This window comes from Acinonyx jubatus, chromosome A2 (assembly GCF_027475565.1).
Source record: "Acinonyx jubatus isolate Ajub_Pintada_27869175 chromosome A2, VMU_Ajub_asm_v1.0, whole genome shotgun sequence".
Lineage (NCBI taxonomy): Eukaryota > Metazoa > Chordata > Mammalia > Carnivora > Felidae > Acinonyx > Acinonyx jubatus.
In genome coordinates, this window is record NC_069383.1 from 115,016,240 (window position 1) to 115,029,013 (window position 12,774).

At 50.0% G+C, this 12,774-nt stretch overlaps 1 protein-coding gene across 13 annotated transcripts in view; it reads left to right on the top strand.

Moving 5' to 3' along the window:
- The window catches only part of ATP2B2 (ATPase plasma membrane Ca2+ transporting 2), a 384,493-nt gene that overhangs the window by 341,244 nt on the left and 30,475 nt on the right, over nt 1-12,774 (top strand). For all 13 annotated transcript variants that reach the window (XM_053218944.1, XM_027042626.2, XM_027042629.2 and 10 more), the window contains 2 exons: nt 9,161-9,402; nt 10,522-10,756. In XM_053218944.1, the coding sequence (XP_053074919.1) occupies nt 9,161-9,402; nt 10,522-10,756 (477 nt within the window). The remainder of the gene's footprint in view (nt 1-9,160; nt 9,403-10,521; nt 10,757-12,774) is intronic.

Consider the following 12,774-nt stretch of genomic DNA (forward strand, 5'->3'; position numbering starts at 1 on the left):
GTCACATAGCCAAGTATGGCAAAGCCAACTTATAGACACTCCAAAGCCAGCTGTTGAGTAGAGTGTCCAGACCAGGCTCTTGGTCACTGAAACCAATCCTGCAGCATCTTTAGTATAGGGTGATCTCAAAGAAGGAAGGCCTGGGGTCCAGGCAGTCATATTCAGAACCAGGGCCTGCCAGCCATGTGGGGCAAAGGGTGTCTAAGGGACTGTCCTTCTAGGCCCAGAGGAATCCTGAGAAGAGTAAGGGTTTGCTCGGTCCAGAGTAGATGTCCAACCACCCTCTAAACCAGGCTGGGAAATCTAGACGTATGGGTGGATGAATATGTGGGCAGTGGCTGGGTGAATGTGAATTAATAAGATGCTCAGAACAGGACTATCTCTGTGTTCTACTTTCCTGTTCTTGTGGCAGCAAGAGGTAGGGTTTGGCCCCATCTCTGCCCCATAGTCAATAGCAGTGCTCTCTGGGTCCCTCCAGCATACTGAGCTGATCTCTTCTGCAGCTGCCCTCTGCTCTCTGGTCTTCATTGATCCGGAGACCTCCCAATTAGTTAGCACCTTTCATTCTTAAAACACACACACACACACCTACTTGAGTATTTGCAAGAGTAGGTTGTGTGGGTGTCATCTACATGGATTCGCATACCTTAGAGACATACTGGTCCAGCCCCCTTACTTTATCTGAGGCCCAGAAATAGAAAGGGACTTGTGCCAAGTCACCCTGTGGACTATTAAAGCTGGAATCCAGATGTCTGGACACCCAGTCCAAGAAGTAATGAGGTTTGGTTCTGAAGTCCAACAAACCAAGGTTCAAACCTCAGCTCCAGCACTTACCACCCATGTGACCCTGAGCAAGTTACTTGACCTCTTTGAGCTTCTATTTTCCAATCTGCAAATCTATAAAGTGAGTACATAATTAATCCTAATTGGTAACATTCACTTAGCCAGGCTCGATGCTAAGTGCATACCCCATTCTGCCTTGTATAACAACCCCATGAAGTAAGTGACATCACATCTCTAATTCATAGCTCAGACCCTGAAGCTGGGAGAAGTTAAAAATCATGCTTGGAGTTCCAGAGCACATAAGAGGCTGAGTCAGGATTAGAACCCCGTCCAAGCTGGAGCCTGTGCAGCTCACCACCCCTTCCCACCCAACTCATGCAGCTGCACCTTTGCCTTGAGGCAGCTTCAGGGCTCCCGTGAAGATCAGATGAGAAAATATATGTGAGGCTCCCGGCACAGTGCTTGACATGTAGCAAGTGCTCAGTCCACATATGTTATTACTCTCACTACTTCTGTTATTATTTCTGAGCCTTATCCTCTGTCGTTTATTTTGCCAGCCACTATCTTCCTTGACCCTCCATATCCCTTCAGGGGAATAAAGGCAAATATGACCATTCCCATCTTGCAGCTAAAAACACTGGCTGCAGAGACATTAAGTAACCTGCCCAGCATTGCTCCTGACCACCAAGTGGCAGAGTGGGGCCCAGAGAATTCTGGGGGAGTTTACCAAGTGGGCAAGGGGGCAAGGACATTGCAGACAGGGACACAGCCCTACAAAGGCCCAGGGACCCTAAGATGCATGGCTCATTCACGTGATCTGTGGCCTGTGCATTTCTCTGGGGCTAGAGTGATGAGAGTCGAGGCTGGAGGGCAGGGGGCGGGGACAGCTAGGTGGCATCAGATAAGCCCTTGAAAGGATGCTGCTCGTGGTACTTAGAAAAACCACCCCAGGCAGAGGTGGAGAGTGGTGTGAGGGCCACAGCTAGTGTCAGGGAGGCCAGGAAAAGTGGTCTAGAAGGGCCCTCCCAGCGGGCCAGCTTCAACCCCATAGCCCCATCCCTGTGAGGATAGCAAAGCTTTCTTCTTTCCTGTCTTATTTCTAACCATTAGGAACTAAACTTGCCCTCTGAGAGAAGCTATGTGAATCATCCTTTAGTGAGAAATTGCTTCCCTGCCTCAGAAATCCTGGCACACCCTCAGACTTCCTTTGTTGTCTCTGACTCTTTGAACATCAGGACTTCTACTAGCTTCTTTCCATCACCCTGCAGCTTCTCAGAACCACAGCTGAGTGTTAAGATAGAAATACCTCCTTCCTCAGACTTTGGAGGCCTTCTTGTGCTTTCTTGGGAAAACATTCTCCTTTTCCAACCGTGTGTCCTCTGTGTGCTGAAACTGCCAAGCGGACCTTAATTTTGTATTTTATGAGACCTCTTTGAAAGTAGGTTGACAGTGCAGTTAACATTTGAATTATTAAGCTGAGGATGGAGACTTGTGGAGCTGAATTGTTGGAAGTTTATGGCGTATTTCTGAAAACATAAACTATTGAGACAAAAAACAAATCTCCCTGGAGCCCCTGAAGTGGTTCTGGAGGAAAGAGCAAAAAGGGTTTTCCTGGCAGGATGGTTTGCCCAAATAGGTAAGCCAAACTTCACCAAATGAGAAACCCCGGGTCGTCAACATACCCCATGCTGAGATGCCCCTCACCCCAGAGAGCCCCAGTAACCCTCAAAGGCAGGAAGGAGCTGCTTCACTGTATTGCCCATAAATCTTAGAACCTGGGCACTTAGAGAGGGGGAGGGAGTGCTCCAGGAAGCAGAGAGCCAACCCTTGAACTCAGATCTCCTGGCTGCAAAGCCAGGGCTCAACTGAATATTCCAATGAGCCTCAGAGTCCCCAAGTCAAGCCATACTCTGCGACTGGGCTCTGGCCAAGCCAGGCGTGCCAAAAGCGTGGACGACTCTGAAGGCGACTTTGCAAGGGCATTAAGATGGGGAGGTGGGGTGGGCTGTGATTCTGTGAAATGGCAGGGGCCTGTATGCTGAATTTGACACCTGTTTTGGTTGTTTTCTTTTGTGTTTTTTTTGCAAACACCATCTCTGGGAGAAGAGTTCAAAGCAAATAACTCCAAATGGGGAATTTGGATTTTTAACAGAGCTGTTAATCCCTACATCACATGCTGTCACCCTGCATGTGTGCATACACACACACACACACACACACACAATTGCACTTGCACACCCTGTACACATACCACACACGTATAACTGCACATACCACACACAACTGCACACACACCACACATACACAAAACTACTACACTTGCACACCATGCACACATAGGACACACATACAACTACACACACACCACACGCATACACTGCACTTACACGCTGTGCACACCCCATACACACATGTACACCTGCACTCACACACCATACACAAACACACACACCACACACACACACACACAACTGTACACACACACACACACACACACACATACACACAATACACTGCTAAGCCTGGGAAGGTTTCCGTGTCAACCTGTCCCGGACACTCACACTGACCTGCCTTCCCAGCCTCTAGGGAAGATCCCGCAGCCCTGCGCCTCACGTTCCTCAGGAGGCCTAGCACCGAGAAGCTCCTGGGGAGGCCGGCCTTCAGACGACGATTCTGGAGGCCAGAATAGCCCCCTCCGGCCTCGTATTGGCAGCACCCTACACACACAAGCATGGGATTATTCATTTATTCATTCCACAGATATTTATTGACTACCCTGAAGTGGGAGGCAAAGATAAGCAAGACAGACACGTCCCCCCGCCATCCCCTTGGACTCTAAAGCCATCAGCAGCAAGTTCCCAGTCAACTAAAGATCTCCAGGGCCAGTGGAGACAGGCGGGGCTGTGGGGAGACCATGTGCTGTGGGCTCAGAGCCAAGAACACTGGGGTCAAATCCTGGCTGGGCCGCTTCGTAGCAGTGTGACCTTGCCTCGTGTGCACAGCTGTGAAATGGGAATGCTAGTAGCTGGCCTCCCAGGGATCTGGGAGGGTACAACCAGATAGTGCGTGTGACAAGCCCATTACAGGATGGGGCAGAGTCACCATGCAAACAGTGGCCGCTGATGCTCCTGTTGAGTGGGCTGGTGGTTCGTCTGGGCCTTAGGGAGGCTCCCCACCAGTGCCTGTCCTTGAGGGGTGAGGAAGAGCGGGTTAGGCCACCAGAGGCAGCCGCTCAGCAGAAAGTCGTTCCCGAACACGCTCCAAATCATCATATTGCAGATGCTATAGTTTACTATGCTACGGTTGTCAGGTTTTTGGGGGGGACTTTTTAGAGGTTTTTTAGTGGTTAAATATACATCACATCAAATGAATCAGATTAATTGTTTTTAAGTGCACAGTCCCACGCCGTTAAGTACATTCACACTGTTGTGCAACCATCACCACCATCAATCCCAAAACTTCTCATCTGCCCAAACTTAAACTCTGTCTCCATCAAATGCTAACTCCCCATTCCCCCCACAACCAGCCCCTGGCACCCACCATCCTACTTTCTGTTTTGGTGAATCTGACTCTTCTGGGTACCTAATACAGTTGGAATTATACAGCATCTGTCCTTTTGTGACTGGCTTGTTTCACTTATAATGTCCTCGGGGTTTATCCATGTTGTCACATGTGTCAGAATTTCCTTCCACTTTATGGCTGGATAATATTCCGTTGCATGGAGAGACCCTACTTTGTTTATCGTTCATTTGTCGATAGACACTTGGATTACTCCCGCCTCTTGGCTTTTGCGAGTAACGCTGCTATGCACGCGGACATGCAAATCTCTTTTCTGGTTCCTGCTTCCAATTCTTTTGGGTATATATCCAGAAGTGAAGTGCTGGATAGTATGGTAATTCCATTGTTTAATTTTTTGAGGATCCACTATCCTGTTTTTCTCATGGCAGCAACACCGTGTTACCTTCCCACCCACAGTACGCAGGGTTGCAGTTTCTTCACACCCTCACCAACAGTTGTTGTTTTCTGTTTTGTTTTTTTACAATAGCCACCCTAATGAGTGTGGGGTGGTACATGCCAGCTATGCTTTTTTAATCTCATTTGTGCGGATGTTATTTATAACTTGTAGCTCTTTAAGTCATCATTCCTTGCCCTTGCTTCTGTTCACCCCCCAGCATCCCAAAACAGGGACATGAATTGTCCTCTCAAAATTATGCCTCGTGGCTGCACCCAGCATTCCCAGAGGGCTCAGGACCATACTGGGGAATGTGCTGGATGAAGCTCTTGCCCTGGGAGCCAGGAAGCTTGGGGACAGCCCCAGGCCTGCCCCTCCGCAGGTCTGTGATCAAGAGCAAGTCACGTCCCCCTGGGCCTGCTTCCTGTCTGTTAAAATGGAAACAATACTGATGCCTCAACTCCCTTATAGAATTGGAGCCCTGGAGATAAAAAAGCTCCTGGAAAGTCTACAGCAATAGCAAAATCTCTGGGTTTGTCAAGATTAAAAAAAAAAAAAGCCTAAAGAAAAAAGGGATGGGCCTCTGCTTCTTAGTAATGCACGTGGGCGATCTCAGAGCTCAAGTTCATGGAAACAAATTGAATTACGTAGGAGGCAGCTCTGCCATTTGCAACCATGGATTGTTTGAAATCCTTTTAGAGGAAAATTAAAATATCTCACAGAGGGTAATAAAATGCCGGGTATTTTGAAGGCATAACTGCTCAGCTCTCTTGGGCAAAGAAGTAATTAGGCATTTTTATTTAAGCCCTCCGAGCCGTCATTTTCTTTCATTGGTGGAGAGGGGAGAAAAACTGTTGTGGAAAATACATAAAACTCTGGAGGTCACCAGAAGATTAATTATCAAAATGTAGAAAACATTAAAAGTAGGTAAATAAATATATCATTTTTAAAGCACAACATAATACCACGCTACAGAGACAAAGGGAAGTGCTTCAAATTTATTTTCACAAACATTAGAAATGGGAAGCTGTACCAAAGGTTCCTTTGTTTCCAGATCAAATCCCACCAAAGAGCCCAGGAGTGGGGAGCCTTCCAAGGCCTGTGGTGCTGGAGACATAGTTCTGCTTGGCGTGGGAGCAGGGAGGGCGTTCTGAGCCTTGTTCCCGCCCAGAGCCCTCAACCACCGCTGAGGACTGTGCCTCCGCCTTGTTGCACCATCCCTCACATGATCCACTTGAAGAAAAGGGTTGAAAATGGTTGATTTTTCTCTCAGCTAGAGATCATCTGCTCTAGTCTCTCCATTTTACAGACAGAGAAACTGAGGACAAGAGCTTAAGGCTCTGTCCTTCCTATGAATCCTTAAGTCTCAAGACCACCGCATTATCAATGCCAGTGACTCCACAGTGCTTGGGTGGGCTCCCTAGGCCTGAGCCCTAACTGTGGAAGGGGGAGTTGGCCAGGGCTATGTCCCATCGCCGTCCTGTCCCCTGCACAAGTGGTCCATGCCAGCATCTCCCAGACCCCACCTTCTCCTGTCTGTGAAGCTCGTTCGAGTAATATGACAAGGGGCTGGGGCTGAGGATACAGAGTTCCTGGACAACGCTGGTTTGAGACCCATGCAAAGCCACTAATGGCAGTGGCGGGAGTCGGGGCGGGGGGGGCGCTGTTGACACAGGCATGCTCATAGGTAGATATTCCTCTTCTAAATCTCTCTAGGGTTTCAGTTTATCTGTGGTGCCTTTTACCACTCCCGAAGCCACCTCCACCTAAGATGCTGCATGGTAATTGTATGCAAGGAAAATGAGCAGTGCATGCACGTGGGTGTGGGTGCAGGTGGGATGTGAGTTCACCTCCCATTCCCTCTGGCTAATCCCACCATTAGCCCACATGGAGGTTTCTTGTTCTTACCTATTAACCTCTCCCACCATTCTGATCTGCATGGAGCCATCCCGCCAACAATGACTAAGTGCCCACTGTGTGCTGGGTTTTATGCTGGTCCTGAGAACCCTGCAGAGAAAAGAATCTGATAACTCATTTATTCAGGGGGAGACAGACCCATGAAGCAATTGTCAAAGACACTGTGATATTTGAGCTGGCCCTTAAAAAGCAAGGAGGAGGGGTGCCTGGGTGGCTGGCTCAGTTGGTTAAGCGCCTGATGTCAGCTCAGGTCATGACCTTGAGGTTCGTGAGTTCGAGCCCCACATCAGGTTCTGCGCTGATGGTGTGGAGCCTGCTTGGGATTCTCTCTCTCTTCCTCTCCCCCACTTGTGTTTTCTCTCTATATATCAAAAATAAATAAATAAATTTAAAGTAAAAAGGGAATGGAGGAGTTTGCCTTGCAGGGGAGGGGGAAGGAACAGCAGAGGCAAAGGCACAGAGGCATGAAACAGCTTGTGTTCAGCCAGCCACACAAGGAAGTGAGAGGTGCTGGGGGAGAGGTGGCTGATGATTTCACTGAGACCCCAGGGTGGGAGTTTGTGTTCATGCAGCCCAGCACCTGGCAGAGGGCCAGCACCCAGCCGGTGCTGAAGAGTGTGTGTCAGATCAGTGAGTAGAAAGAAGGAAAAGTGGAAGGGACCAGGAGAAGGGAAAAGTAAACTGTGCCTTAGTCATAGAAGGGAATCAATAGGACAGTCAAAAAAAAGAACAAATCAGAACCATAAACACAGGTGCCTCTCAAAATGCAATTACATGAGCAAACAACTTTTAGAAGAATGTCTACAGTCTCCTTACACCCACATACATGCAGTAGGTTAGGCTACATGTAATTGACCATTTTGACTTAGAAACATAGCAGTTTCAGGGGCGCCTGGGTGGCTCAGTCAGTTAAGCGTCAGACTTCAGCTTGGGTCATGATCTCGCAGTTTGTGGGTTTGAGCCCCCGCATCGGGCTCTGTGCTGACAGCTGAGCCTGGAGCCTGCTTTGGATTCTGTGTCTCCCTCCCTCTCTACCTCTCTCTCTCTCAAAACCAAATAAACATTGAAAAAATTAAAAAAAAAAAAAAAGGGACAAGCTGTTGACACACACGATAACTTGCCTGGACCTCAAGGAGATTATACTGAGTGAAAAGAAGCCAGTCTTCAAAAGTTACACATACCGTATGGTTGCATTTACAGAACAGGCTTGAAATGACAAAATGATAAAGATAGGGAACAGACTAGTGGCTGCCAGGGCTGGGGGTGGGGGGGAAGGGAGGTGACTGCAGCTCTAAAAAGGGTGTCACAGGGATCAGATCCTTGTCATGAACTGTGTGTATCTTCATGTATCTTCCTGCTGGCGGTCGTGGGAATCCACACTCAATGCCGTTGCATAGAACTAAACACACACACGTGAGTGCATGTAAAACCGGTGAAGTCTGAGTGAGGTGGGTCTGATTGTATCGGTGTCAGTGTCTTGCTGTGACATTGTACTGTAGTCATACACAGGTGAGCACTAGGGGAAACTGGAGGAAGAGTGTATTTCTTATTGCATGTGAATCTAGAACTATCTCAAAAAAAATTTTTAATAAATAAATAAAAATAAACATTTAAAACACACACAGGGTAATAATAATGCCACATTTGAGACAGAGGTTCTTTCTGGGAGGAGGGGAGGATTCTGCAGACTGGGAAGGATACACAGGGGGATTCACCTGTATCTGTCATGTTTTCCTTCTCAAAAAGGGAAAATCTGAAGCTAATATGGCCTATTTCTCAGGTTCTACAAAGCTGAATGGTGGGTACACCAGTGTTTCTTTAATTATTCTCTATCCTGCTTTTATGTTTGAAATAGTTTGTGATTTATATATTTTTTAAGTTTATTCATTTATTACTTCTGAGAGAGAGAGCGAGCACACAAGCAGGGGAGGGGCAGAGAGAGAGGGAGACACAGAATCCATAGCAGGCTGCAGGCTCTGAGCCTTCAGCGCAGAGCCTGACTTGGGACTCGAACTCTCGAATGGTAAGATCATGACCTGAGCTGAAGTAGAACACTTACTCAACTGAACCACCCAGGTGCCCCAAAAGAGTTCGTGATTTTTTTTTTTAATGTTTATTTATTACTGAGAGACAGAGAGACACAGAGCGTGAGCAGAGGAGCGGTAGAGAGAGGAGACACAGAATCTGAAGCAGCTCCCAGCTCTGAGCTGTCAGCACAGAGCCTGATGCGGGGCTCGAAGTCACAGACCATGAGATCATGACCTGAGCCGAAGTCGGTCGCCTAACCAACTGAGCCACCCTGGTGCCCCTGAGTTCATGATTTTTAAAACACGGATCTTGCTTAACTCCTTTCATCCAGAGCCAGGATTGGGTCTTGGATGGAGAGGCCTGAGGGTGTGGGTGGTGGGAAGGGGGCACACAGGGCTCTCTGAGAAGGGGAGGGGGTGGCTCGGCCCCAGGGCCTCAGCAGCAACCCCCTGTGAGCCACCTGGGCCTCTCTCTCTGCAGCCCCCGGAGAAGGAGGGTGCCCTGCCTCGGCAGGTGGGCAACAAGACAGAGTGCGGCCTGCTGGGCTTCGTGCTGGACCTGAAGCAGGATTATGAGCCCGTGCGCACCCAGATGCCAGAGGAGAAGCTGTACAAGGTGTACACCTTCAACTCTGTGCGCAAGTCCATGAGCACAGTCATCAAGCTGCCGGATGAGAGCTTCCGCATGTACAGCAAGGGTGCTTCTGAGATCGTGCTCAAGAAGTAAGCCGCGCGTGGTCGGGGAGGGGTGTGGGGAGCCGGGGACCACCAAGTCGTGCAGCACGGGCTGTCCTACAGGCTGGGCCGAAGGGCCATCTGGTACTCAGAGGTGTGTGGGGGGGGCCCTGCCCAATGTCCCACAGCAGGACCACCTCCAGGGTCCCTCACCCACTGCTTTTCTCCCCATTTCCTCTTATAAATGTCTGCAGAGAGCCCTCCCCATCCTCCTCCCTACATCACTGGATCATCAGGAAGGGCTCCCCATCATCAGTGTTAAATCTCCCTCATTTTACTTCCTTTAGCATAGAGTGATTTTCATTGTGACCTAGTCTACTCTGGCTCCACGCTGGAATCACCCCAGGGAGCTTGAAAAAAAAAAAAGAAAAAATAGGGCACCTGGGTGGCTTAGTAGGTTGGGTGTCCGACTTTGGCTCAGGTCATGACCTCACGGGCCGTGGGTTCGAGGCCCCGTCAGGCTCTGTGCTGACAGTTCCAGAGCCTGGAGCCTGCTTCGGATTCTGTGTCTCCCTCTATCTCTGCCCCTCCCCCGCTCAAGCTCTGTCTCTGTCTCTGTCTCTCTCAAAAATAAATAAACATTAAATAAGTAAATAAAAAGAAAGAAAGAAAAAACATTGATTCCTGAACTCACCCCAGACAAACTGAGTTGGGGTGAACCTCTGGGGCAGCGCTCACACATGGGTATTTATTTATTCAGTGTTTCTCCAAACCATTGTAATGTGCAAGCAAGGTCCAGAACCACTAGCATAACTAAGTTTCCTCCCCTTTGAAAATCACTTTAGTTGTGGAACGATTTTTTCAGATGAAATCTTGTGAATATAAAACAGATCAAAGTAGATGTGGTCTTGCTGAATGGACCGGGGCAAATATTATAAGAAGGCTGCCTGATTTCTTTTTGGCTGGTCTTGATTTCATCCCTGCCTGGGGCCCAGGGGCCTGGACCAGCCCTGAAGCATTATGGGAGTTGAACAGGATGGACACTGGATGACCAACCACGGCCAGCTGAGCATCACTGGGGAGGGGGAGGTGAGCTCAAGCTGGTCAGAGGGAGGATCCTTGGGCCCTCAGCTGGACCTTACCCATCTCCCTCCCATCTGCCCCCAGGTGCTGCAAAATCCTCAACGGGGCAGGGGAGCCCCGGGTCTTCCGGCCCCGCGACCGGGATGAGATGGTGAAGAAGGTGATCAAGCCCATGGCCTGTGATGGGCTCCGCACCATCTGTGTGGCCTACCGCGACTTCCCCAGCAGCCCGGAGCCTGACTGGGACAATGAGAATGACATCCTCAACGACCTAACCTGTATCTGTGTGGTGGGCATCGAGGACCCCGTGCGGCCCGAGGTAGGCACCCTACCAGCAGGCTTGGAGAGGCTGGGAATCCAGCCTGCTGCCAACCTGACATAAGTTGCCTCACCTTTCAGAGCCTCAGTTTCCCTATAGCGTCCACAGGTTTTTTCTGCACATACTCCTAAACGTTTGGACTCATGAGACCAGTGTAGGCCACGTTTGGCATTGGTCTGCTCAGGACCCGTGGCAGCACCCACAGCCGACTGCTGGGGATAGTCCCGGAGCCATCCACCCAAGCACCCAGAAACCTTCCCTTGCCCCCAAAGGACAAGCATGGGGGCTGCCCTGCCTTAGAAGCCTCTTGCCCCACAGGAGCCAGGACCTCCTATAACACATCCATAGGCCTAGATTCCAGGCTCCCTGTAAAGAAGACCCCCAGAAACAACCAGTATCCAGGAAAACCCACGTGTGGTGTCACACCATCATTTAGAGTTCTGTCCATCCAGATCCGGCTTACTGATCAGCTTTCCCCGGTAGGCTTGCACAGTGACACAGCTGACAGTCTCCCTTTATCAGGTTTCCAGGGGAACAGAGCTACAAAGTTAACCAAAGGTCAGGTGCTCAGGCAGAAGAGAAGAGGGATGACAGCACCCCTCCCTATAAGGACGAAGGAAGGTGATGTAATAAGTGCACCTAATGGAGTGCTCAACTCACATAGGTCTTCAGCCTCCTTTAGCCGCCTCTGCATCTGGCAGGAAGACAGAACTCGGTGCTGGGGATTTGCAGGGTTGGGGGAGGATGGACACGTGTGGTCAGTCAGACTGCCCAGGCTAGAGAGGCCGTGGGAGGAAGCGTGGGCTGCCACAGATCTCCAGAATGTTCCTGTGGGCAAGCAGAGTGAATCTGCTCACCCTGCGGGGCCCCAGAGGGCAGAGCTCAGCACATGGGACAAGTCACAGGAGAGGCCGGCCTCCACATCCTCGAAAGACTAACACAGCCGCTGGGGCTCAGGTTGGTTCCCAGGCTGGCCCAATTAGGCCCACCCAGATTGGCCTTGGCTGCGGAATTTGGTGACAGTGCCTCTCAGGGCCACCTTCCTCCAGTAAAGGCAACTTCACTCTCCCCCACTTGCCCTGACACCATTCTGTGGGGGCCTCTCGCTGTTCTCTGCTCCTCTTGGAGCCTCCATTTCCCTTTCTTTCAAGTGAAAGGGGGTAGACAGGGTGTTTTCCAAAGTCCCAGCCCCAGTGTTCTAAGATTCTGTGTTCCGAAAACCAAGTGAAACTAGGATGTCGCGGATGTGGACTTTCACGCTGAGGCAGCAGGGAGAGGCGTCGTCAAGAGTATGAGCTCAGGCATCGGACAGGCCTGGGATCCTGAGTCCCGGCCTTACTGGCTGTGTGACCTTGGGCCAGTTATGTAACCTCTCTGAGCCTCTGTTTCTTCATCCGTAGACTGGGGATAATAACAGTGTTCTCCACACATACATACCCCAGGGTACTATGAGGTATCATCATGCACATAGAAGCAACAGGCAGACCCTGGCATGAGGTACGTGGCCCATCATTGTGGGTCTCCTTCTTTTATGCCCCTCCCCAGTAGATGCATAAGTCTGGATCCAGTGACATGTAACAGCCCCTAACACAGAGCTCGGCCTATGGAAGGTACTTGAGAAGTGTGGAGTGAATGAATGAGAACAAATGGGACTCGAACACCAATCTTCCAATACTGTGCCTGGTACTCATCTCTCTCTCTCTCTCTCTCTCTCTCCCTCACACACACACACGCACACACACACACACACACACACCACAGGCCTCCTCACTCCCACCCAGAGCCTAAAGCAGCAAAGGCGATTTGTGCCCCAGGTGCTTGGCACTGGAGCCCATGTGTGTTTTCCTGCAGACTGTGTCTGTCCCTGAACAGACAGGCCATTTATCAGCCTCCCCATGGGACGCCCGCTCATTACCAGCTGCTAATGGGTTCAGGCTTCCCATGACATGTTATCTCCTTACAGGCAACAGAGACTAGTCTCTGCATAGCAAGCAAGGCCAGCCTATGGTTCCCCTGTC